This window comes from Syngnathoides biaculeatus, chromosome 20, assembly GCF_019802595.1.
Source record: "Syngnathoides biaculeatus isolate LvHL_M chromosome 20, ASM1980259v1, whole genome shotgun sequence".
Classification (NCBI taxonomy): Eukaryota; Metazoa; Chordata; class Actinopteri; order Syngnathiformes; family Syngnathidae; genus Syngnathoides; species Syngnathoides biaculeatus.
In genome coordinates this window covers 6,390,141-6,417,689 of record NC_084659.1, presented here as the reverse complement: position 1 = coordinate 6,417,689, position 27,549 = coordinate 6,390,141, and the positions used below count along the sequence as shown (strand labels likewise).

Genomic DNA, 27,549 nt, shown 5'->3' with positions numbered 1-27,549 from the left:
CATATAAACATATTTCAGGATGATAGCAGAAGGAAAGCTTCACTATTAGCCAGCAAATAAATTAGCCTGCTCCATTGATGCCCTGTTCCGGCATCTGCTTCATCCTCCTGCAAATTGAGGTGGGACACGATGGCATTCAGGGGTATGAAGGAGATTTGGATCACACTGACAGCGCATTAATCTATGGCGAGTCTTAAAGCCGCCCGAAGGCCACATAAAGATTTTATGTCACTGTGCCCCATTGGAGGAAGCCGTTTGTATGTTTTTTCCTGGATGAGAATAGCAACAGCTTTATTGCCACAATCTACCCTATGAGCTTTATTTTACTGCTTAATGGGACATTTATAGAAACCCTATTTGGACCTGAAGAACCTCATCACCAAAGCCAGTTAGCATCACGTAAAGGTATTTAATCAGTACCATTATCAGGAGCTCTGTAAAAAATTGTTTGTTTTTCTTGCGTCACCATATCTTGTCTCGGACAGGATGTTTCGGTGATGAAAGTATTTCAGTCCGCACACAAAGAAGTAATTCAGAGCCATTTTCGGCGGGAGAAAATTTTCAGTCATTTTTTTTTTTTTTTTTTTTTTTTTTTTAACTGGCCCACGCATTTATAAGTAGCTGGCGGGCGGCCCGACACATAGTGGCCAAAGTCCATCACACCACCATCAATGACGTATTCTGTTAATTATAATAAACATGAATTGTTATTATCAAAATGAACCATTTTTCATGCTATATTTTACAAACACTTAAATTTTTTTGCCGCATCTCGGAATGACCTCGGCCATATTTCCATTTTTAAAATCAAATGCTGCCCTTGAGTATAAAGGTTTGCACTCTTCTTGACTCTTTCAGTACTGTTGCTGACTTGCGGCAGGTCGCACGTCGCTCCTGACGAGTTCGTCGTGGGGCATTGGTTTTTGAATGGTGCTCCAAACCTGCGACGTCTGATGAACTGCCACATTTAGATTCACGCTCACGTTCTCTGGTGTTTGTTTCTCTGGTGATTCATGCTTACTCCCACGCATATGCACTTGCCATCGGTAACCGTCACGGTGGCCGAGATCGATGAATCACAGTCTATTAGTACTTCACAGTAGTAAGATGTGCTTTGGAGCCACAGTGAAAGACTTTCAGTGGGGTGCAATTTGCTCTAATTGTGGTTCTTGAGGCTAATTTAAGGACTCCTGAGTGAGTGGGTACATGAGAGCAGCACATGTTGAAAAGCTAAAGCTTAAGCTACAAATTTATTTGTCAAAATACATTTTTAGCTGGCCAAAAATGATATTCTTCTTCTTTTTCTTTCGGCTTGTCCTGTTAGTGGTCGGCACAGCGTGTCATCTTTTTCCATCTAAGCCTATCTCGTGCATCTTCTTTAACACCCACTGTCCTCATATCCTCCCTCACAACATCCATCAACCTTTTCTTTGGCCTTCCTCTCTCTCTCTCTCGCTCTTTTGCCTGGCAGCTCCATCCTCAGCACCCTTCTACCAATATACTAACTCTCGTCTCTGAACATGTCCAAACCATCTAAGTCTGTTCTCTCTAACCTTGTCTCCAAAACATCCAACTTTGGCTGTCCTTCTAATGAGTTCGTTTCTAATCCTATCCAACCTCTTCACTCCAAGCGAGAACCTCAGCGTCTTCATTTCTGCTACCTCAAGTTCTGCTTCCTGTTGTTTCTTTAGTGCCACAGTCTCTAATCCGTACATCATGGCCGGCCTCACCACTTCTTCTTTTCCTTTCGGCTTGTCCCGTTAGGGGTTGCCACAGTGTGTCATCTTTTTCCATCTAAGCCTATCTTGTGCATCTTTTTTTTTTAACACCCACTATCCTCATGTCCTCCCTCACAACATCCATCAAGCTTTTCTTTGGTCTTCCTCTCGCTCTTTTGCCTGGCAGCTCCATCCTCAGCACCCTTCTACCAATATACTAACTCTTGTCTCTGAACATGTCCAAACCATCTAAGTCTGTTCTCTCTAACTCTGTCTCCAAAACATCCAACTTTGGCTGTCCCTCTAATGAGTTCGTTTGTAATCCTATCCAACCTGCTCAATCCGAGCGAAAACTTCAACATCTTCATTTCTGCTACCTCGAATTCTGCTTCCTGTTGTTTCTTCAGTGCCACAGTCTCTAATCCGTACATCATTGCCGGCATCACCACTGTTTTATAAACTTTGCCCTTCATCCTAGCGGAGACTTTTCTGTCGCATAACACACCGGACACCTTCCGCCAACTATTCCACCCCGCTTGGACCCGTTTCTTCACTTCCTGACCACACTCTCCATTGCTCTGTATTGTTGACCCCAAGTATTTGAAGTCATCCACACTCGCTATCTCTTCTCCCTGAAGCTTCACTCCTCCTGCTCCGCCCCTCACATTCATACACATATTCTGTTTTACTTCAGCTAATCATCATTCCTCTCCTTTCTAGTGCGTGCCTCCATCTTTCTAATTGTTCCTCCGCCTTCTCCCTGCTTTCATGGCAGATCACAATATCGTCTGCGAACATCATAGTCCAAGGGGATTCCAATCTAACCTCATCTGTGAGCCTATCCGTAACTACCGCCAACAGCAAGGGGCTCAGTGCGAATCCCTGATGCAGTCCCACCTCCACCTTAAATTCTACTGACACACCAACAGCACACCTCACCGCTGTTCTGCTGCCCTCATACATGTCCTGTACTATTCTAACATATTTCTCTGCCACACCAGACTTGCGCATGCAGTACCACAGTTCCTCTCTTGGTACTCTGTCATAGGCTTTCTCTAGGTCTACAAAGATACAATGTAGCTCCTTCTGACCTTCTCTGTACTTTTCCACGAGCATCCTCAAGTTAAATAGTGCATCGGTGGTACTCTTTCTACGCATGAAACCATACTGTTGCTCGCAGATACTTACTTCTGTCCTGAGTCTAGCCTCCACTACTCTTTCCCATAACTTCATTGTGTGGCTCATCATCTTTATTCCTGTGTAGTTTCCACAGTTCTGAACATCGCTTTTGTTCTTAAAAATGTGAATTAGCACACTTTTCCTCCATTCTTCAGGCATCTTCACTCCCGCTAGTATTCTATTGAATAAGTTGGTCTAAAACTCCACAGCCACCTCCCTCAAGCCCGGATAAATGCAGAGGCTTGCGTCAGGAGGGGCATCCGGCGTAAAACTGTGCCAAACATATGTGAGCGTTCATCATACGAATTCATGCCATTGTCAAAGTAGGGAAAAATAAATTAAAAGACTTAATCAGACTTGTGAAAAAAAAAAAAAACAAAACATGATGATTTTCGTTCAAGGCCATATCCGCCAAACACTTGATGTACACCATGTCTCTTCTTTGGTTTCAGAGCTATTCACAGGCCAGAGTGCCATACTGTCCCACAGTTTTTGTCTAATTGCCTTCAAACATCAAAGTTCATTAATAAGACAAAAAAATTGTAGTTACTTTTAATCACATCAAATCATACTTTGATTGAAAGGCCACAATGAATGCTTACCATATCAATCATTACAATGGATTAATGTCCTGATTTGATGACACTGCTCAAAAAATGTTCCATCGACTTTTGATGGTCTGAATCTCTGAAAACCGCATAATCGAGTGACCACCACCTTCCAAAGTTTGTGCTTATTCCAGAGGTTTTTTTTTTCCCCTTCCTGTCAAGACGCATCAAGCGAACGCGGACAAGTAATGAGAACGGATTCTCGTGTTTGCACCCGTGGGGTAAAACATCTATTTATAATCACACATAGCATCAATATGTTTACCTCCCAACTGCACTTTGTTCAAACATTCATGAAATCGTGGTTATTAAGATTTCTTATACATTTTATACGCAATCCAATAATCTTTTTCTTTTGCATTGAGCTTTGTGCACTGACCCGATACACCTGCCAGTATTATCTAACAAGAACCTAAACAGGTTATGACTAAATATAATCAGATAATCATCATACTCGGTGCTCTGTTCCACATAACAGTACACAATTGTATGTTTGTATGTCCTTCATAAAGAAATTTATTGAACATCTAATTCTAGCTTCCATTATAATTTTATCCTTTTTAAAATATGGTCCTGCTCTAAAGCCGTCAATCATTTTAATGGACGTGGCATAAAACCAATCAGTAAGGCCGTAATGGGTGGTAACATTCCATAACTGTGTCCCCATTTGCCCCTTGATCCTGATGTTCTGAGAATATGACATCAAGTTGCTGGCACGCAATTAGTTGTGTAACCTCCGCCCTGCCGGAAACGCAAACACCCAATGTATTGAATACAACAGAATTTCCACCTTCATAAATATTCATGCATGTGTTTAGAAAGAAAATTCTCCACTTGAGAGCCAAAGAGTGATAATGGTAGCCTTAATCTAGACGGAGTAGAACATACACTACCAGTGTTTTTATTATGTACCTTTATGATAGAATTCATTTTGACAAACGAGAAAAATTGGGACGGATAAATTTAGCATAATAATGCAAAAACAACCAATTTCCACTAAACTTTGTCAGGGAAGAAAATTGTTTAAATCTGGATAAAGTCTTCTTCTTTTCCTTTCGGTTTGTCCCTTTAGGGGTCGCCACAGCGTGTCATCTTGTTCCATCTAAGCCTATCTCGTGCATCCTCATCTCTAATACCCACTCACAACATCCATTAATCATTTCTTTGTTCTTCCTCTCGCTCTGTGGCCTGGCAGCTCCATCTTCAGCACCCTTCTACCAATATACTGACTCTCTTGTACCTGAACATGTCCAAACCATCTGAGTCTGCTCTCTCTAACATTGTCTCCAAAACATCCAACTTTGGCTGTTCCTCTTCTTCTTCTTCTTTTACTTTCGGTTTGTCCCGTTAGAGGTCGCCACAGCGTGTCATCTTTTTCAATCTTAGCCTATCTTCTGCATCTTCCTCTCTAACCCCAACTACCCTCATGTCTTCCCTCACCACATCCATAAACCTTCTCTTTGGTCTTCCTCTCGCTCTTTTGCCTGGCAGCTCCATCCTCAGCACCCTTCCACCAATATACTCACTCTCTCGCCTCTGAACATGTCCAATCCATCGAAGTCTGCTCTCTCGAATCTTGTCTCCAAAACATCCAACTTTGGCTGTCCTTCTCATGAGCTCATTTCTAATCTTATCCAACCTGCTCACTCCGAGCGAGAACCTCATCATCTTCATTCCTGCTACCTCGAATTCTGCTTCCTGTTGTTTCTTCAGTGCCACCGTCTCTAATCCCTACATCATGGCCGGCCTCACCACTGTTTTGTAAACTTTGCCCTTCATCCTAGCAGACACTCTTCTGTCACATAACACACCAGACACCTTTCGCCAGCTGTTCCAACCTGCTTGGACCCGTTTCTTCACTTCCTGACCACACTCTCCATTGCTCTGTATTGTTGACCCCAAGTATTTGAAGTCGTCCACCCTCGCCATCTCTTCTCCCTGTAGCCTCACTCTTCCCCCTCTACTTTTCTCATTCACGCACATATATTCTGTTTTACTTCAGCTAATCTTCATTCCTCTCCTTTCCAGTGCATGTCTCCATCTTTCTAATTGTTCCTCCGCCTTCTCCCTGCTTTCATGGCAGATCACAATATCGTCTGCGAACATCATAGTCCAAGGGGATTCCAATCTAACCTCATCTGTGAGCCTATCCGTAACTACCGCCAACAGCAAGGGGCTCAGTGCGAATCCCTGATGCAGTCCCACCTCCACCTTAAATTCTACTGACACACCAACAGCACACCTCACCGCTGTTCTGCTGCCCTCATACATGTCCTGTACTATTCTAACATATTTCTCTGCCACACCAGACTTGCGCATGCAGTACCACAGTTCCTCTCTTGGTACTCTGTCATAGGCTTTCTCTAGGTCTACAAAGATACAATGTAGCTCCTTCTGACCTTCTCTGTACTTTTCCACGAGCATCCTCAAGTTAAATAGTGCATCGGTGGTACTCTTTCTACGCATGAAACCATACTGTTGCTCGCAGATACTTACTTCTGTCCTGAGTCTAGCCTCCACTACTCTTTCCCATAACTTCATTGTGTGGCTCATCAACTTTATTCCTTTTTAGTTTCCACAGCTCTGAACATCGCCTTTGTTCTTAAAAATGTGAATTAGCACACTTTTCCTCCATTCTTCAGGCATCTTCACTTTCTAATTGTTACTCTACATGCTCCCTGCTTTCACTGCATATCACAATATCATCTGCAAACATCACGGTCCAAGGGGATTCCAGTCTAACCTCATCTGTCAGCCTATCCATTACCACTGCAAAGAGAAGGGGCTCAGAGCTGATCCCTGATGCAGTCCCACCTCCACCTTAAATTCTTCTGACACACCAATGGCACACCTCACCGCTGTCCTGCTGCACTCATACATGTCCTGTACTATTCTAACATTTCTCTGCCACACCAGACTTGCGCATGCAGTACCACAGTTCCTCTCTTGGTACTCTGTCATAGACTTTCTCTAGGTCTACAAAGACACAATTTAGCTCCTTCTGTCCTTCTCTGTAATTTTCCATGAGCGTCCTCAAGGCAAATAATGTGTCTGTGGTACTCTTTCTCAGCATGAAACAATACTGTTGCTCGCAAATATTTCTGTCCTGAGTCTAGCCTCCACTACTCTTTCCCATAACTTCATTGTGTGGCTCATCAACTTTATTCCTTTTTAGTTTCCACAGCTCTGAACATCGCCTTTGTTCTTAAAAATGGGCACGAGCACACTTTTCCGCCATTCTTCTGGCATCTTCTCTCCTGCTAGTATGCTATTGAATAAGTTGATCAAAAACTCCACAGCCACCGCTCCAAATTGCTTCCATACCTCCACTGGTATCTCATCAGGACCAACTGTCTATCCATTTTTCCTTCTGTTCAGTGCCTTTCTAACTTGCCCCTGACTAATCATTGCCACTTCCTGGTAATTCACGCTTGCCACTTCAACTCTATCTTCTCTCTCATTTTCTTCATTCATCAACTTCTCAAAGTATTCTTTCCATCTATTTAGCAGACTACTGGCACCAGTCAACACATTTTCATCTCTCTCCTTAATCAGCCTTACCTGCTGCACATCCTTCCCATCTCTTTCCCTCTGTCTGACCAACCTGTAGAGATCCTTTTCTTCCTCTTTCATATCCAACCTGGTGTAGATGTCGTCATACTGTATGCCTCTCGTTTATCCTTGGCCACCTCTAACTTTGCCCTACGTCGCATCTCAATGTAAATCTGGATAAAAGTATTCATAGAGAAATGTTTCCATATTTTATTTTACTGTCAGAGTTACTCGTTCCACCTTTCAGAGTCTTAATGGAACTTCGTGTCTGCTCATAAACCTCCATAAACCAGTCTTTAGATTGTGAAATAATAAACACTGGGACAATCAAACACTGTGGTGGTACTCATGTTTTCACGTCTATTAACAGTTTAAACCTAGAAAACTAATTCAGCAGCTGCGTTGTTGACGTTAGCTCTCGCAAATAGCCCGCTTGCCTTTTAAGCTTAAATTACACGTATTAGTGGACAGGGCAATTAGACCATACTAATAACTAGTGTTTGGAAGTGCTTGTTGCCAAGGGAAACCGGCGTTAGCATAGCCGCCTATTGTGCAGGTCTTTGCCGATATAAAAAAAGATGTGTACAGCACCAGATCAAAATGTTCTCTTCTATGTAGTAATCAAGACATTTATTTTTTTTTGTCTAAACCATCTCAAAAGCAATTCTAAATCCTTGTGACATTTAACGGTGCACTAATGTACACCACTCCAAAAAGAAAAAAAATCATCCTTCTGTCTATGTCAAATTAAAAAAACTAAAGTACTTAATCTTTCTTTACAATTTATGGGGGGAGGGGGGGGGTGTTAGGCATAATTTACTATGGGTGCTGTACCTCTGCAAGCTCCCTGACATTTCTGAAAGTTTAACAAAGGCGGTACATTTCTTACAAACAGTGTTTGTAAAATATTGTCAGTGTAGGGTTCCGGGAGATGATTAAAAACAACAAAACTCCAAGTATCACTTGGTTGTAACTGTTAGTTTATTTTGATAAAATACATATGAAACATACAATAAATGATATTCCAAATATGGACTTTAACTTAGAAATTAGTTATCACGAACGATCTTTATCAGGATATGTGACGTGGTACAGAACGTGTAAGAAACGTCACGCCATTGTCACAAAACAATAGAAATACGTCCGTACATTTGTTTTTATGATCTATAAGTGTAAATACGACATATTCATAACTTGTTCCCCTAAGACGTGAGAGCCATGCTAGAAATAAATTGATTTTTTAACATAAAGGGCACAGGAGAAAGTATCATTGTACATTGCGTTTATCCGAGTATCATAACAGTACTTAGCCTTTTTTTTATTACTAACAAGACACTCATTCATTGTAAATGCATCAAACACTTGTATGGCTTTGTGTTAAAATAAACAGATATTTTATTTTTTCCACTTTCAACCTGTAAAAGTCACTGTTTACAATAAACACCTGTTAGCTGTTGCAAATTGCTATGTTCTGCCAGTTGATGATCGGTTTTGTTTTCAAAAAAATAAAATTAAAGAATATATTTGTGGAGCTAGCGATCTAGCGCCTTTCTCCATAAGAGGGTGCGGTAAGTGTCCTGCACAAGTTGAGGAAAAAATGATATTATTTGAGGAGAACAAAGACATAAACGCGTTTAACATTAGCACTGTTGGAATACCATCCCTGACAAGAATAACAGATGTATTTTTTTTCTCTAGTAGTTTATTTTTTAGATGGTCGACTGATGACAATACGATTCCTATTTTACGACACTATAAATCTCGTCCATATTAAAACATCCAGTGATAATTCACAGTACTGTACTTATATATTGTGTACTATTTTACTGTATGTACTGTAAAGTTCAGTTGAATGTGGAACCAAAGCACAGAACCATCATGTCCCTTTTTAGTTTCACCACAATTGTTGACTGAGTAATTTAATTAAGGCAGGGTTAGTCACATAGGATGTAAATAAAAATAATGATGTACTCTATACTCATTAATCTATCTGTATGTTCTGTATGTCTGCTACACATATCTGCTACATTCTGTTATCTGATGACACACAGGCACGGGGAGAACATGCAAATTTTACACCAGTGAAGCTGGATTTTAACCTGGGTTCTTCGGCTGTGAGGCGAACATGCTAACCCGTTGGCAACTGTGGCTATTGTGTGTGTGTGTGTGTGTGTGTGTGTGTGTGTACAGTTGAAAGCAAAGCTTTTCATACAATGCAAAAACACACATTTCATTTTTTGTCTCACGGTCTGTCATCAAATCAGGCTAAACCTTTCCTGTTTCAGGTCCCGTCAGGATCACCAAAATTATTTCATTTTGATAAGTGCCACAATAATGAGAGGTCGAAATGTTTACATACACAATAAGTACTCTGTCTTGAAAGAACACGGGGAAGCCCAGACGATGAGGTCATGGCTTTGGAAGCGCCTGATAATTTAGTAACAACATCTGCGTGAAATGATGAAATACCAGGGGATGTACAGTTTTAAGGCCACACCTCAAACACTCTTCTTTCGTGTTGGAAATAATGGGAAAATCAAAAGAAATGAGCCAGGAAATCAGAGAGAGAATCGTGGAGTTCCACAAGTCTGGCTCATCCTTGATGCTTGAAGGTGCCACGTTCATCCATTTAAAAAATTATACCCAAGTTTAAACATCGTGAAAATATCCAGCCATCACACTGCTCAGGAAGGAGACGGGCTCTATGTCCCAGAGATTATCATGTTTTGGTCTGAAATCTGCAAATCAACCCCTGAACTAAAGCGAAAGACTTTGTGACGATGGTGGATGAAGCTGGTAAGAAAGTGTCATCTTCCACAGTGAAACAAATCCTGCACCAACATGGGCTGAAAGGCCACTCACCGAGAACAAAGACATTACTCTCAAAGAAACATAAAAAAGACAGATTACAATTTTTGAAAGACACCACGACAAAGATCTTAACTTCTGGAGATATATCCTGTAGTCTGATGAAACTAAAGTGGAGCTGTTTGGCCACAATGACCGACATGAGAAAGGGGGGTATCTTCTAGACCTGAGAACTCCATCCCAACTGTGAATAATGAAGGTGGCAGGATCACGTTGTAGGGCTGTTTTGCTGCAGCAGGAACTGGAGCTCGATGAAGTAGATGGCATCATGAAGAAAGGCCATTACATAAAGATATTAAGGCAACATCTCAAGATATCAGGCAGGAACCTAAAACGTGGGTGCAAATGGGTCTTCCAAAGGGACAGTGTCTGTAAGGTTACTGCCAAAATGGTTAAAAACTCGATTGAGGATAACAAAGTCAATGTCTTAGAGTGGCCATCACAAAGCCCTGATCTCAATCCCATTGGAAATTTGTGAGCAGATCTGAAAAAGCGTGCGCGAGCAAGACCACCCCCAACTTGTCAGTAGGAGTGAGTCAGAATTCCAGCAGAGTACTGTCAGAAGCTTGTGGAAGGTTACCCAAAACGTTTGACCCAAGTCATGCAGTTCAAAGGAAATGCAATGCGATGCTAAGGCAATGGATGTCAACTTTTGGCTTCAAAGAAAATAAAGTAAAATTCTCGGAAATTCTGTTATTATTATGGCATTTAACAAAGTGTAAATTTTTTTGGTGCTTCTCACTGACCTGAAACAGGAGAAGTTTACTCTCATTTGACTTAAAAAATGTTTGTGTGTGCTTGTGTGTGTATGTATGTATATATATATATATATATATATATATATAATATATATATATATATATATATATCTATATATATATATATATATATATCTATATATATATATATATACACGGTGCCTTGTGAAAGTATTCGACCCCCTTGAACTTTTCAACCTTTCACCACATTTCAGGCTTCCAACATAAAGATATAAAATAATCTTTTTATTTGCAAGAATCAACAACAAGTGGGACACAATCGTGAAGTGGAATGAAATTTATTGGATATTTTAAACTTTTTTTTTAACAAAAACGGGAAAAGTAGGGCATGCAATATTATTCGGCCCCCTTTCATTAAGACTTTGTCGCGGCACCTTTTGCTGCAATTAGAGCTGCAAGTCGGTTCAGGTATGTCTCTATCACTTTTTTTCACATCGAGAGACTGAAATTCTTGCCTATTCTTCCTTACAAAGCAGCTCGACCTTAGTGAGGTTGGATGGAGAGCGTTTGTGAACAGCAGTCTTCAGCTTTGCCCACAGACTCTCGATTGAATTCAGGTCTGGACTATGACTTGGCCATTTTAACACCTGACTCCGTTTATTTGTGAACCATTCCATTGTAGATTTGGCTTTATGTTTTGGATTATTGTCCTGTTGGAAGAGAAATCTCCGTCCCAGTCTCAGGTCTTTTGCAGACTCCGACAGGTTTTGTTCCAGAATAGTCCTTTATTTGGCTCCATTCATCTTCCCATGAATTTTAACCATGTTCCCTGTCCCTGCTGAAGAAAAGCAGGCCCAAACTATGAGGCTGCCACCACCATGTTTGACAGTGGGGATGGTGTGTTCAGGGTGATGAGCTGTGTTGCTTTTAAGCCAAACATATCGTTTTGCATTGTGCCCAGAAAAATCGATTTTGGTTTCATCTGACCAAAGGACCTTCTTCCACAAGTTTGGTGTGTCTCCCACGTGTTTTGTGGCAAACTTTAAACAAGTCTTTTTATGGATATCTTTGAGAAATGTCTGTCTTCTTGACACGCTTTCATAAAGGCCAGATTTGTGCAATGTACGAATGATTGTTGTCCGATAGACAGACTCTCCCACCTCAGCTGTAGATCTCTGCGGTTCATCCAGAGTGATCATCTGGCTGCATCTCTGATCAGTCTTCATATTGTTCGAGGTGAAAGTTTAGAAGGACAGCCGGGTCTTGGCAGATTTGCAGTGCTCTGAAACTCCTTCCATTTCAATATGATTGCTTGCATGGTGCTCCTTGAGATGTTTAAAGCTTGGGAAATCTTTTTATATCCAAATCCAGGTTTAAACCCCTCCACAACAGTATCTCGGACCTGCCTGGTGTGTTCCTTGGTCTTCATGATGCTCTCTACACTTTAAAGAGAACCCTGAGACTATCACAGAGCAGGTGCAATTATACGGAGCCTTGATTACACACAGGTGGATTCTATTTATCACCATCAATCAACATAGGATCATTCTGACATCCTCACTGAACTTCTGGAGTGAGTTTGCTCCACTGAGAGTAAAGGGGCCGAATAATATTGCACGCCCCACTTTTCAGTTTGTTAAAAAAGTATAAATTATCCAATAAATTTCGTTCCACTTCACAATTGTGTCCCACTTGTTGTTGATTCTTGACAAAAAATAGAAATTTTACATCTTTATTTTGAATCCTGAAATGTGGCAAAAGGTTGAAAAGTTCAAAGGGGCCGAATACTTTCACAAGGCACTGTATATGTTCTTCTTTTCCTTTCAGCTTGTCCTGTTAGGGGTCGCCGCTGCGTGTCATCTTTTCCATCTAGATATATAAATTTTTATTATTTGAGCATTTTATTGCTCAAAACATTTCACTCCATCCAACTTGTGCCATTTCAGAGTAAAAAGATTAGAGCGGGAATAAAAAGTGTCTATAAAAATCAGGATGGGATCTTTCAACGATGGTTTGCTAAAGTGACAGCCGGAAAGTTGAAAAGTACCTTTACAAGATCAATTCATGTGCATACAACCTGCTATCAACTTTATGTATTCTCTTTACTCTTATGTCACGGTGTCTGCGGCGGTTTTGGTGACTGACACGACGCTTGACTCTCGAAGCTTGCCCCCTTTCCAGGCCACTAGATGAAACAAAAACAACAAAAGTGCATTGACTTTTGTTTTCTGACTATGCGAGCTGCAGCAGAAAATTAACAGAAAGGTAGAGAGAAAAATCCATAGCTGGATAATTGTCGTTTGTTTTATTCTCCAAATAAATTCCATGTACCGCACTCATTCTGAAAGCTTTTATGTCGTAAATCCAGGGTTTTTATAAGAAGTGCCACATTTGTCAATGTTTGGGGGCTCCAAAGGGCATCAATTGTGCACCCTTGTAAATATCCATCCATTCATTTTCTGAGCCGCTTAACCTGACGAGGGTTACGGGAGCTGTCATTGGGCACGAGGCAGGATACACCCTAAATTGGTTGCGAGTTAATCGCAAGGCTCATGGTGACAATCAGTCGCACTCACAATCACACCTACAGGCAATTTAGAGTCTCCAGTTAATGCATGTTTTGGGAGATGGGAGGAAACCGCAGTGCCCGGAGAAAATCCATGCTGGCACGGGGAGAACATGCAAACTCCACATAGGGAGGCCACGGTCTTCCGAACTGTGAGGCTAACGCTCTAGAGCTGCCCCACCGTGCCACCTGTTGTAAATAGCCTTTTTCAAAAGAAAAGAAAGCCTACCTCTCCCAGGGCATGCCAGTGGGTGATGGGCTTCCGCGGGTAAGCTAACATTTCGTTCCAATGATCCCGTCCCAGGCCTTCCGCATCTGGACCGGTGCGACAGACTCCGATTACTTCGTTGTGTCCAACCCTGTCAGTGAGATTGAGTCACCCGATTTTTTTAGCAATAGCCAGAGACTTGCATTTTAACATCTGGATTTTATGGAAATATGCTCACCGGTCGTAATCCATCACCATGACAGACAGGCTGACCTGTTCCACATTTTCTGGGGGAATGTCAAAAATGATGGCCTCGTTGTACACAGGATTGAGCGTGCTCTTTTTGGTGGTAGTTTTCCGCTTCTTAAGCCTCCGTCCATCACATATCAAGTGGACTTTGACGTATGGATCTGGAAGACAATGTGGTCACAATGTTTTTGATCACACAGGTTTTTTTCAGATAACCATCTATCAATCCATTTTCTATATTCCCATTTCTTAGAGCCATGGGTAAACTGGAGCCTGTCCCAGCTGCCTTTGGGGTACACCTTGGACTGGCTGTCAGCTTATCAGAGGACACATTTACACTCACATTCATTCCTCTGTACACTTTAGTCTTCAATGAATTTCACACGCATGTTTTTGGAAGGTGGGATGAAGCAGGAGAATCCTCATTCAAACCCAACACAAGGCTGGAGTCAAGATTCAAACCCCAGACCTCAGAACCGTTGAAGCAGATGGGCTAACAACTGCGACACGTTACTGACTGTTTGGATGATGCTAGTCTAAATATCCGTCGCTTCTTGTCCAACCCATTGAAAAAAAACTTCAATGGTCTTACTTTTAGCAGTGGTAGAACCATGTTCCTTTAACTTTTACATCGTGTAGATTAGATGTTTTTTTTATCACTCAGTGAAGTAAAGAATAGCTTTAAAAAATGTAAATATTGTTTTTTCAATTTAAGTCCTGTTCCCAGTTAGGTAACTCACGCCTTCCTGTACCATTCTCCTTTTTGCTACAGTTAAGTTGCCGCATGCTTTCGAGTCGGATTTGTGGTTCAGTGAGTGCTTTCTGATGCTAGGCGTACCTGAAGAGCCTGTGATGTCCATTGCTTTGAGGTTGCGGCATTTGATGACCGTCAGAGTCATCCTCCCTGCTGTGGGGAGGTAGCACAGCGAGTACATGATCTCCCCCAAGTCAACGGTCTCCTGGGTTGTGCGAAAGATGATTTTTCATTTTATACTTATAAAATGTGTGATTGTAGCAGGTTGACAGTCAGGATAGATAACTTTTCTAAGTCAAAGAGCCGTTGCTATTTTGAGTTGGAGAAAAGCTGTTGTCATTATCTTTTTGATTGACGTCGTCATGTGCTACAGTTTTAGCTTAGTGAAATAAAAAGACTTTGAAAGAGCAAACCCAAATGCAAGACTTGAAATTGTAGACATTAAGCATTATTGACCTTGTCATAATGTACTGTATTTGCCAAATATCCTGGTCATTGCAAATAAGAACAAACTATTTATTTATTCAGACTTTTTTAATCCTTAAAAATATTAGATTTTCTAAAAAGATTACATTGTAGTCTTTTGGAAAATATTTTTGCCGTGTCTGGCCAAGTACTCTTTATGTTAGTTCTTATTTAAATAATAGAATGTCATGCTAGTCCTCTGCTGGTATTATTAAGGCCGAATAGCCAAGAGTTTCTGAAAACGCAGGTGGTATTGCATTTATATAATGCATTTCAATTCCCACTTTCAATTACGTCTGCCTCTCAGACTATGTGTACCACTTCACTTTCCAGTAAAAAAATGGGAAAAGTTATTATTCACTGGCCTGGGTGGATGCCAACTCACCGTAGTCGCGGCGTGAATGTCCTTCCACACCACTGCCTCACGAGAAAGGTCCGACAGCTCAAAGAGGTTGTCTACGACGACTTCTCCGATCATGTCATGGCTGGTGAACCGGTCGAAGTCATAGACGCTCAAATGCAGCTTGCGGTTGGAGAGCTCGTCGTACAACACTGGGAAGCAAAAGGTCTCGTCAAACATGGGGTTCAGGTTTTTGCGGTGGACCCGCGTCTGGAACTTCTTTTTCCTCTCTGGCAGCAGGTAGATCTTCACATAGGGATCCGAGGTCCCGGTAAAGTCTTTAGCAGGCAGATCGAAGCCTCTGAGAATCCTCACCACCAGCGCCTGCTCCTCGTAGTCGTAACGCAAGGAAAAGCTGATCTTTCCACAAGTCTGGACGGGTTCTCTGGGCTCGCCATCTGAGTCCACAGACTTCTGCTTGTATAGTTCCGGTTTAATTCTCCCGATGCTTGCCGTGGACGACTGTCGGAAAGGCACCGTGTCCATGCTGAAGTCGAAGCTGTTGACGTTCATCTGACGTGGAAGGTGGCGCCGGAAGGAATTGTGCCTGTGGAAAAAGTTGTCTGTGAAGTAATTTGGGTCTATGGTAACCTCATCTTTTCCTTAATGTCCATAATGAAGTGAAATTAGAATGTAAAACCAGCCTCCAATCTTCGATATCATTCTTCCTTAAAAACAAGCTCAGGTCATTGCCACTTGTTTCAAATCCAATGAAGAAATTTATTGAGCACCGTGAGTTTTAGCCTCAAAGTAGTGTTGAATTAAGATTTGTGCTTGGATATAAAACCACTTAAAAGCCTTGAATCTGCAAGCAGCTCACTTCTTGGGAGTAAAAACAGCGGCCACGTTTGCTTTGAGCATCTGGCCTGCCTTCTTTGTAATGCGTGCATAACAACAATGTTCTCTCACATGTATTGGCTGAAATTTGACCAACTCATCTTGAATTAGTAAAACGATTCAGATTCCACCAGCAATACCAACCAAAACAAAGGAAGATGATTTTAAATACAATGATTTCTGTCTGCGTGAATATCTAAAAGTAATGGAATTTACTTGAAGTAAATACTTTGTCTCTTTATGCATTAATGACATGAGTTCAAGTCGCAGGGAGCTCAGCGGTATTTAATTAGTGATCCTAAGCGGTGAGTGTATGGTGTGAGGGGCCACACAGTTGCTTGCTGCATCATTTCCTTGGGCAGCCCACAGCAATGCTAATTGTGGACGCTGGCCTTGAAATGCCATCCTGGAAAACAAAGACAACGCGCAGGGTGATTGTTTAATTACTGCGGTTGCTATGGGAACTGGGTTCACACGCACAGCTGATGGTAGGTTTCCAACCCCGCATGACACAACTCATGAGCCTGGAGGATTTTTGTGTTATTGTTGTTTTTTTTTTTTTTTTTAACGCGGAGACACATAATTCCCACAAGAGAATGTAAAGGTCAGCGTGACCCTTTGCTACAAGAACAAAATTGGCCCGCAGATGCTGGCCACGTCAATATGACCTGACTGGACAGTGTTGGCATCAGTGAGTGACCGGGGGCTACCTTGAGGACGATGTCGGCTCAGTGGTCTGCCTCTGGATCTTGGCCTGATGGCTCAATTTGTCCCTCAGGGTGGTCTGCACCTCCGCTGGGATGTCTGGTGACGTCTGGCTGATTTTCATGGCCGCCTCCAAAAGCTTGACTGAGCTACGGGCGTTTACCTTCACCTCGGGTGAGTGCTTCTTCTTTTCTTCTCCCACCACTGGCATTGCCTTATCGGGCAAGGGTGGCGAGTTGTGGGAAGGCGCTTCTGGAAAGGCGACGCGAAGCCCGTTTCCCCCGTGTGCCGTCAGTGCCTTGTTCTTCCAGAGGGGCCAGCACAGCTTCCAAACGACAAATAGGGACACCACCAGCAGGGCGAGGACGCAGAAGCCCACAACTACAGCTAAGAGGCTGATAGAGATGTCTACAGAGAAGACAATTGGGATGTGAATAAGACACAGTAAAAAAAGAATGATGGGGAGTCAAAAAAAACACAAAAAATCTGAATCCTGGTAAAGATTTGTTCACACAGCCGCAAGCTTCACACTTTCTGATGATTTGATAAGTTGCAATGTAAGCCCCAATCTGTGGGTCACTGTGAAAATTGCCTTCAGCAAAATAGGTGCATGGCTAGTGAATCTCTGATGTTAAACGTCACACTGTAGCATCTCACAGACTGGTGGCAAACAGCTTTTACAGTGCATATAGTATCGGGATGATCCTATGAGAGCCACCAAGTTGTTCTTAAACCAAAATATATTGTTTAATAGCAACAGTTGAAGCCGAACATGCCCAGAAGAACCTGTTTTGCTCCTTTGGTTTTTTTCCACCTGTTCCTACTAGGTTTTGTGACTTGCTGCAGCAGACGGAAGTTTAATTCTTCTTCTTTTCCTTTCGGCTTGTCCCGTTAGGGGTCGCCACAGCGTGTCATCTTTTGCCATCTTAGCCTATCTCCTGCATCTTCCTCTCTTAACACCCCAACTGCCCTCATGTCTTCCCTCACCACATCCATAAACCTTCTCTTTGGTCTTCCTCTCGCTCTTTTGCCTGGGAGCGCCATCCTCAGCATCCTTCTACCAATATACTCACTCTCTCGCCTCTGAAGATGTCCAAACCATCGAAGTCTGCTCTCTCGAATCTTGTCTCCAAAACATCCAGCTTTGGCTGTCCCTCTAATGAGCTCATTTCTAATCCTATCCAACCTGGTCACTCCGAGCGAGAACCTCAACATCTTCATTTCTGCCACCTCCAGTTCAGCTTCCTGTTGTTTCTTCAGTGCCACTGTCTATAATCCCTACATCATGGCCGGCCTCACCACTGTTTTGTAAACTTTGCCCTTCATCCTAGCCGAGACTCTTCTGTCACATAACACACCAGACACCTTTCGCCAGTTCTTCCAACCTGCTTGGACCCGTTTCTTCACTTCCTGACCACACTCTCCATTGCTCTGTATTGTTGACCCCAAGTATTTGAAGTCATCCACCCTCGCTATCTCTTCTCCCTGTAGCCTCACTCTTCCCCCTCTACTTTTCTCATTCACGCACATATATTCTGTTTTACTTCGGCTAATCTTCATTCCTCTCCTTTCCAGTGCATGTCTCCATCTTTCCAATTGTTCCTCTGCATGCTCCCTGCTTTCACTGCATATCACAATATCATCTGCGAACATCATGGTCCAAGGGGATTCCAGTCTAACCTCATCTGTCAGCCTATCCATTACCACTGCAAACAGGAAGGGGCTCAGAGCTGATCCCTGATGCAGTCCCACCTCCACCTTAAATTCCTCTGTCACACCTAAGGCACACCTCACCATTGTTCTGCTGCCATCATACATGTCCTGTACTATTTTAACATACTTCTCTGCCACACCAGACTTACGCATGCAGTACCACAGTTCCTCTCTTGGTACTCTGTCATAGGCTTTCTCTAGATCCACAAAGACACAATGTAGCTCCTTCTGACCTTCTCTGTACTTTTCCACGAGCATCCTCAAGGCAAATAATGCATCTGTGGTACTCTTTCTAGGCATGAAACCATACTGTTGCTCGCAGATACTTACTTCTGTCCTGAGTCTAGCCTCCACTACTCTTTCCCATAACTTCATTGTGTGGCTCATCAACTTTATTCCTCTATAGTTCCCACAGCTCTGAACATCCCCTTTGTTCTTAAAAATGGGAACTAGAACACTTTTCCTCCATTCTTCAGGCATCTTTTCGCCCGCTAGTATTCTGTTGAATAAGTTGGTCAAAAACTCCACAGCCATCTCTCCAAATTGCTTCCATACCTCTACCGGTATGTCATCAGGACCAACTGCCTTCCCATTTTTCATCCTTTGTAATGCCTTTCTGACTTCCCCCTTAGTAATCATTTCCACTTCCTGGTCCTTCACTCTTGCCTCTTCAACTCTTCCTTCTCTCTCATTTTCTTCATTCATCAACTTCTCAAAGTATTCTTTCCATCTATTTAGCACACTACCGGCACCAGTCAACACATTTCCATCTCTATCCTTAATCACCCTAACCTTCTGCACATCCTTCCCATCTCTATCCCTCTGTCTGGCCAACCTGTAGAGATCCTTTTCTCCTTCTTTCGTGTCCAACCTGGTGTACATGTCTTCATATGCCTCTTGTTTAGCCTTTGCCACCTCTACCTTTGCCCTACGTCGCATCTCGATGTACTCCTTTCGGCTCTCCTCAGTCCTCTCAGTATCCCACTTCTTCTTCGCTAATCTCTTTCCTTGTATGACTCCCTGTATTATGGGGTTCCACCACCAAGTCTCCTTCTCCCCTTTCCTACCAGATGACACCCCAAGTACTCTCCTGCCTGTCTCTCTGATCACCTTGGCTGTCGTCGTCCAGTCTTCCGGGAGCTTCGGTTGTCCATCGAGAGCCTGTCTCACCTCTTTCCGGAAGGCCGCACAACAGACGGAAGTTTAATTGAGATTTATTATTTTGTGGGCACCACAGTATATGAGCTGTTGGCTGTGACAGGTTTGGCCTCGCAATTCTGAGGTTCGGCGTTCGAATCTACACTTTTCTTTCTGCATTTGTGTGGCTTTTCTGCAGATGCCCTGACTTCCACTCAGGTTCCCAAATAAATGAACATTTACTTTATTGAATACTAAATTGTCCATGCGTGTGAGTTTGAACGGTTGTTTTACATGAGTCCTGATATTGACTTGTGAACAGCCCAGAGCGTTTCCCACTTCTCATCCCCTAAATTAACTGGTATAAGCTGCAGAGGACAAACAAAATCGATTGGTATTAATCTGCATTATTAATACTGCGATTGATGAGGAATGGGATCTGAAGAATTCCATTTAGAATGTCCCCAGCTTGACTAGGATGACCATGAACATGTGATAGATGAATAGGGGGGAATATCCCCAATTGTTTCATCCGTGTACAGTAAATACAGAGAAGTTTGTAGAAAAAAGGGGAATGACTTTAGTGGCATTTACCTGCATGTCCTTTACCTGGTATGTTGCTGCTCTCCAACGGGAAAATATCTGAGCATTTCTCCTGGTCCACGTGTCCGGTGAGGCAAAGGTCCGTGATAATCTGCAGAGCCCTCTGGCACAATGTGACACCGTCCCTGCTCCGGACACTCATGTCTCTCCGGTTAAGCCATTGCATGCCGGAAGAGGACGAGGAGCCAGGGCGGCGAGGGTTCATCTGGCACGCCGGTCACAGGGCAGCCTGGCAGCAAAAGCGGGTGGTGGCTGCGTTGGCATCCACGCTCACAGCAGCAGCGGTGATGATGGTGATGGGAGCGAGTGCAACAGGCGGCGCGCAGCGCAGGCAGCCTCCATGCGCGTCCTTGTTGAGTACGAGATCGTGAGATGGACCTGTTGCGCGAAGAGAGTACATCCCCCACCTTCCTGTGGAACATCCCTCCTCCCAGAGGATGCACCACCTGTAGCACAGAGAGATGTGATCTTAATTATTAGAGCAGATTTACATAAGAGATTCTACTGAAGCAGGGAGGGGGTTTCTCATAATATTTTCTCCTTCTCATATGAGCAACATGGGCAAACATGACGGACCTCTCTCATTTTCATTCTGTAGATGACTGCAACTTTGAAATTGAAAACTGACCATTATTCATATTTTGTACTAGCAGAATTTCGCACCGGCTCTCAGATGAGTATTTCCCAATCTTAGTGTGCGCATAACTTACCATGAAGAAAATAAGTATTTGACCACCCTGCTATATTCCACGTTCTCCCACATAGAAATCATGGAGGAGTCTGAAATTTTCATCGTAGGTGCATGTCCACTGTGAGAGAGATACTCTTAAAAAGAAAAATCCAGAAATCACAATGTATGATTTTTTTTAACGATGTATTTGTGTGATAAGGCTGCAAATAAGTATTTGAACACCTGAGAAAAGCAATGCTAATATTTGGTACAGTAGCCTTTGTTTGCAATGACAGAGGTAAAATGTTTCGTGTAGTTGTTCACCAGGTTTGCACAGACTGCAGTAGGGATTTTTGGCCCATTCCTCCACACAGATCTTCTCTGGACCAGACAGGTTTCTGGGGTGTCACTGAGAAACACGGAGTTTCAGCACCCTCCAAATATTTTCTATTGGGTTTAGCTCAACCTCATTTTATGACCTTTTGCTCGATAAGTGTTCTTCCTGTCACAAAATGTCTCGATCGATATTAAAAAAGCAAAAAAAACATTTCCAACCATTTATCCTCACTCGGGTTGCAGGCGTGCCTGAGCCTATACCAACTGTCTTTGGGCGGGATGCTGTCGACGTCGTTTTGGAATGTGGGAGAAAACCGGAGTACCCAGAGAAAACCCATGCAGGCATGCGAGAACATGCTAACTCCACACACTATTTGAACCGGTGTCTTTGGAACTGTGATGAAGATGTGCCAACCAGTTGCCATCATGGGTTTAAAGATTTATTCTCGTAAGTAATTAGTATACTAATGAAGTGAAATTAGAATCACGGGATTAGATGGTACACGTCTACCTAGTAAAGTATTAAGTGAGAAAGCAATACTATGCAACATAAACATTTACAACAGCATTTTTTTTCTCCTGTATATTGCTACATTAGACAGCACTTTCATATTTTTACATGGTCATGGTTTTACCTTATCTAACTGGTTTCCATTTTTGCTCACTTCCACATGCACAAGGACAGTCAAAAACAAGCACCGTTTTGTTGACCAAATCCAAATATTCTTGATGAAATAACCTCGACTCTACAGCTCCCTACCTAAAGCCCAATGTTCTATCATTGCCACCGTCATGTCATCAGACTGGCGGTACCGTTTACACTTTTACACCTTCTTATGAGTTCATTACCCACACCCATGAAGTGGTGGATGGGGGGTAGGGGACGCTTTCTCCACCCCTTGTCCAAGGACATCCTTTTCTTTACATTCACTACAATTTTTCAGAATAACATTTTTTCCCCGATGAGTTTAACTTCTTGAAAATTGACACTTTTACCTGAATTTAGTTGGTTTGGACAAAAACTGGTTGAAAGATTAACCTTTATTCAGTCTGATGTGACCACAAGCATCTGGACTGACCAGGGCTACTACTAAAACTTCTTTTTCTTTCGGCTCGTCTCGTTAGGAGTCGCCACAACGTGTCATCTTTTTCATCTCGTGCATCCTGCTCCCTAAACCTCACTGTCCTCATGTCCTCCCTCACAACAGGCATCAACCTTTTCTTTGGTCTTCCTCTTGCTCTCTCTTCCTTGACAGCTCCATCCTCAGCACCCTTCTACCAACATACTCACTCTCTCTCCTCTCAACACGTCCAAACCATCGAAGTCTGCTCTCGGACCTTGTCTCCAAAACATCCAACTTTGGCTGTCCCTCCCTCTCGTGAGCCCATTTCTAATTCCATCCAAACCTGTTCACTCCGAGCGAGAACCTCAGCATCTTCATTTTTGCTACCTCCACTTCTGCTTCCTGTTTTTTCTTCAGAGCCACCGTCTCTAATCTGTACATCATGGCAGTCCTCACCACGGTTTTATTAACTTTGCCCTTGCGTCTTTGGTCTTCCTCTCTCTCTCTCTCTTTTGCCTGGCAGCTCCATCCTCAGCACCCTTCTACCAATATACTCACTTTCTCATCTCTGAAGATGACCAAACCATCTAAGTCTGCTCTCTCTAACCTTGTCTCCAAAACATCCAACTTTAGCTGTCCCTCTAATGAGTTTGTTTCTAATCCTATCCAACCTGTTCACTCCAAGCGAGAACCTCAGCATCTTCATTTCAGCTAACTCCAGTTCTGCTTCCTGTTGTTTCTTCAAAGCCACCGTCTCTAATCTGTACATCATGGCCGGTCTCACCATGGTTTTATAAACTTTGCCTTTGCGTTTTTTTCTCTTTTCGCAGGTGGTTCTAGTCCCAATTAACCACAAAAAACAAGGGATTACTGTATTACCCCTTCAACTAGGAGATGAACCACATAAATCAAGGGTTGCTGCAAATTGGATAGCTAAAGTCAAGTCAATAACCCATTGGATCCCACGCTAATCAAGCATGTTTATGGATTGTAAGAACTCATTTGTTGTGATTTATTTATTTGTTCATTTATTTTGGATAATTTTCATCACTTATCCCTTACTTGCTCTTTACCCCTTTGGGAGTGTGTAAGCTCAAATCCTGACCTGAAATCTCCTGATTCGAGCCACGCAGGTGAATCAAAACAGTCTGTCTCCTTGACGACAGTACACACGGGTGGTTGTTCTGTGTCTGGCCGAGTGAGCACCCCTGGCGTTAATTCTTCTGCTGAGAAGAGGAGTGAGAGCAATGGGGGGGGGAATCTGGGCTTGCAGCTGTCAGAAAATCAGCTGTTAAGCAATGAAAAATTTGTACCTTTTACAAGGTTGATTAAAAAAGTTTGGTTATTTACCTGAGCCAGGTCAAACTAATCCCTCCGTGTGAATGGTTATTGTGGGTTTCCTCTAATCCTCTCTGAAATTTATAATTACTTCTTGCCTCTGTGTCATTTCAGATGTAATCATTACGAACTGTTGCGAGAGATTCGGCACCTCCTGTTACCATGGTTATGGTAAAAAATACCACTCATAACTTCTCGACCTGCTGTCAGAAAAGGCCACTGATTACAAACGGGAGCGTGTCCCCACTAATGAACTTTGTTAGCGTTTTTGAAGAACTTAAAAGTGCCTAAGGAGCAGATTGAGGTTGAAGTACCTCTGGAGCTAAAATCAGAAAAGGTAGAGCGTTGATTTGCGGCAGTGCCACAATGTCAAAAAAACAACAGGAAATTTGAAGATGACAGCGAGAATGCTGATTTTTTTTTTTTTTTTTTTTTTTAAATCTTTTTCTTGAAAGGTGCGTATTGAAGTTGCTAAACGTGATACAGTGCAAACGTGTTCCAGCATCTAACGTTTTTCATGGAGGCATTGTACGAGAAAAAAAACATAAGTGTCCTCCACACCGCTTTGACAGTCAACATGTTCGGCCGGCAGCTTGCTGTTTGGAAAATGACAGCCGTAATTGATTATTTTGGAAAAGTTTGAACACGTCGTCTGCTCTCCTGGCAGAGCACAGCTGGGTCTTTGTCATTGTTAGCAGCACAATGGTTGAGTATTCGCTTGACTGGACTCACAAGAATTGCTTACCAAATGTATGTATGTATTAGTCGTACGCTGCTGCAAAAAAGATGCAAGTGGCTAAGAGATGAAATGTGCAAAGCATGGCTCTAAAATCAGGTGAGGGACTTGGGTTTAGAATAATCTAAAAAGTGAGTAAAAAGAGCAAGAAGGGGCTGCAAAATGATTTTTAAAATGAAGCTGAAAGAGACAGAGTGGCTCAGAGACTGCTAAAGGCAACAAAAAGGTGGCTCAAAATAGGACAAAATGGGCTAAGAAGAAACTAAAGTGACAAAATGAAACCAAGAAGTACTAAAAAGGTGGGCAAGAAATGCCTCGAAACCACCAAGAAGCGAAGAGGCGAAAGCAACTAAAAAAGTGGCAACCAAGAGGCTACAAAGGGGCTAAAAAAAGAGGCGAGAAAGCAACTTGGTAGTACTTAAAATGTGACTAAGCTAAGAGGCTATGAAGCAGCTAAAAAGAGACTATAAAGCGGAGCCTCAAAAGTTTCCGTTTTATCCACGTGACTATTTATAGCATGGAGTTTCTTGTGTCCGTTGGAATTGTTTACCTAGGTCAAAATAAGCGCTCTGGTCGACAGACGACATTGTAGTGCAGATGTTTTCCTGATCCCTCGCTAACCAAACGTGTACAGGGGACGTGATTACTGAGCTGGTTGATCAATAAGTGTGTGGCTGCAGTCTTGATTAAGAAGTCATTGTCCTTTGCAAACCGCCTCCTTCTTCCTTTGAAACGAAGACATGATTCAACGGGGACACCAAAACATGATTAAATTGTTGATTGCTCGTCAGTCAAGACTTTTTGTTCTGAACACGGTGGCATCCAGAGCCGCCGTGTTGCTCTTTGAAAAATCTGTCGTCATGGCAACTAGGTGCCGCTGAATAGAACCTGGGCGGCACCGGAGGCACTCTCCCCGCTAGTTGGTGAGCGATTAAATTTAACTACCAGCAAACAAACCTGGGCTAATCTTATTGGTTTTTAAGAAGTTGGTGATGATGTGTTAATAAACTAAATACAGATTAAAGTACAAACATTTCCAGGAATTATGTCTAAAACAAAAGTAAAATTTTCTCGGAGGCGGAAATCGGGTGAAAGTCTAAAAGAAATCACTTTTTGACAAATCTGTACATTGTGGTGAGCAAAGTCCCACTTAGACATTTAGTCTTTTGTACACCTGACAAGAGAGCAGCAGTTTGGCTGAAAGTAAAAAAAAAAAATTTAAAAATAAAAATTTAAGTAAATGCTACAATCGATTAATTATCACTACCAGTTCACGTTTGCTGTTGAACTCAACACACACAACAACTTTGCCTTTTAAGTGTCTGCTAGGTCAATGCTCACGCAGGATGCAAAACACCATAGACAGGCAAACCAATAATATTGATAGTTCCATGATGTAACCCTTTCAGGAACGGCTATTTGAGTACTAATGGTGTAGCAACACACAGTATGGCAATTTTACAATAATCATACAACATATGTATTTCATCCTCTCGGGGAAAAAAAAACAACTGCACCTTACTGAGTGAGTTGTGCAACTTTTTTTTCTCGTGTGTGTGTCCCTGTCTGGATTATACTGCCTCTGGTGGCCAATGTGTGCACACTAGAGGGAGTACAATGTCAGGCTGAAATGGTTTTATGGCATTTCCATTCATTTTAAAGGTGGAAATATGGTTTAAGATATGAATGATTTGAGTTACTAGTGTGGCCACGGAACAAATGAAACAACTCAAGGAACCACTGCATATGGGCAAAAAAAAATCTTTTGAATACCTGTCCACCATAGTGAATGATGGCCAACTTTTTTAGCAACCACTATAAAATGTAATTGGCCCCACAAACAATGAAATGGGTAAAAAAAAAAAAAAAAAGATGATGCACAATGGAGCTTGTCCTTTAAATGAGCGACATTGCGAAAATCAATGGACGCCTTAATGGTCAAAGAGGAAAAGAGAAGGCAATTTATTTCTCTTAGGAACCTCTTGTAGTTGGCGGGTGGCTGCAACTTTATTAGTGTGCTGAAGTTGATGAGCCACAATTATCGGCTGCAGAAACCAAAACAAACACAGCTGGAAAGTTCTCATCTTCATTGCAATCACGAATATTGATCTCTGGTTAAGATTTTCCATTGTGGCTGTGTCTTTTGTCTTATAAATAAATTGCCATTCGGCTTTTTACAGTTTGTGTTGCATAACACCTGTGGAGTATCATGCTCTGATTGGCATGCGTGATGGGAAATTGTTCTCACCCCCTGCCAGATGGTTTTGGAGGCTGACAGGTATGTGAGACATGACATAACTTCAAAGCTACACTTGCTGGACTTAAGACTTGGGAAAACTTATGGACAAGGAGAATGCTGTCATGGCTCTGCCGGTCGCTGTCCTGGCCGTACCGGTCCCCGATGCGGCACGCACCTGTTCCAATCAGCGGAGGCGCACACCTGCGCCTCATCTCAAGTAATCACGTCCCATTTATATAGAACGACACGTACGGTCTGGCCTCTGCCAGATCGTTGCCTCATGCCTAGTTCCCGCAATTTCCTGATCCTGTTCCTGCTCTCTCGTGTACCAACTGCTGCCTGCCTACTGACCTGCCTCTTACGCCTGCCGATTCTATTACTGCTGCTTCCGTGGACTGCCCGTTGGGTTCTAGACACCGGTCTGAACAAAGACCACATCCCAAACTGCCTCTTCGCCTCCTGAGTTGTGCATTTGGGTTCAACCAATCGCTTGTTCTGGTCGTGACAAATGGACCCTTTAGGAGAGGTCACAATACAGGAAATTCAAAACAGTTTATAAGCAATAAACATAAAATTGCAGCAAAATCAATTGAGAACAGCAATCATAGTAAAAAAAAAAAAAAAGCCTGTCTAAAACGGAGACCCTTCATGCGATTTTCTAAAAAAAAAAAAAAAAAAAAAGAAAGTGTCAGAGTCAAGGAGCAGAGCAACTGAAGGCTCTGGACCACTTGGTGGACAGATGGTCTGGAGGAACAATTAGGCTGATGGTGGAAGCATATTAAGTATTCGAGTGGGATTGTTGAGGTGGAAGAGTTCAGGGGATGGAGGAACGAGGTTGGCTTTGTATGGATAGAAAAGAGTTTTATATTCAATACAGTGTTTGAT

General features: G+C 42.5%; 2 protein-coding genes across 15 annotated transcripts in view; one reads left to right on the top strand and one right to left on the bottom strand.

Moving 5' to 3' along the window:
• Window positions 1-27,549, top strand: part of LOC133493174 (troponin T, slow skeletal muscle-like) — a 75,729-nt gene that overhangs the window by 14,300 nt on the left and 33,880 nt on the right. For 2 of the 13 annotated variants that reach the window (XM_061806186.1, XM_061806178.1), the window contains exons 3-5: window positions 21,531-21,735; window positions 23,182-23,341; window positions 23,804-23,860. The exons of 9 other annotated variants lie outside the window; for them this stretch is intronic. The gene's annotated coding sequence lies outside the window, so the exon portion shown is untranslated. The remainder of the gene's footprint in view (window positions 1-21,530; window positions 21,736-23,181; window positions 23,342-23,803; window positions 23,861-27,549) is intronic. 2 more of the 13 variants (XM_061806180.1, XM_061806181.1) reach the window with 2 other exon arrangements.
• On the bottom strand, window positions 12,758-20,486 carry syt10 (synaptotagmin X). 2 transcript variants are annotated; one of them, XM_061806210.1, is made up of 7 exons: window positions 20,273-20,486; window positions 16,834-17,236; window positions 15,272-15,833; window positions 14,506-14,626; window positions 13,657-13,828; window positions 13,440-13,569; window positions 12,758-12,829 (listed from the first exon to the last, which is right to left on the bottom strand). In XM_061806210.1, the coding sequence occupies exons 1-7, from the start codon at window positions 20,484-20,486 to the stop codon at window positions 12,758-12,760; spliced, it is 1,674 nt and encodes a 557-aa protein (XP_061662194.1). The 2 variants fall into 2 exon arrangements, with proteins under 2 accessions (XP_061662194.1, XP_061662195.1); XM_061806211.1 differs by lacking the exon at window positions 12,758-12,829 and adding an exon at window positions 12,830-12,862.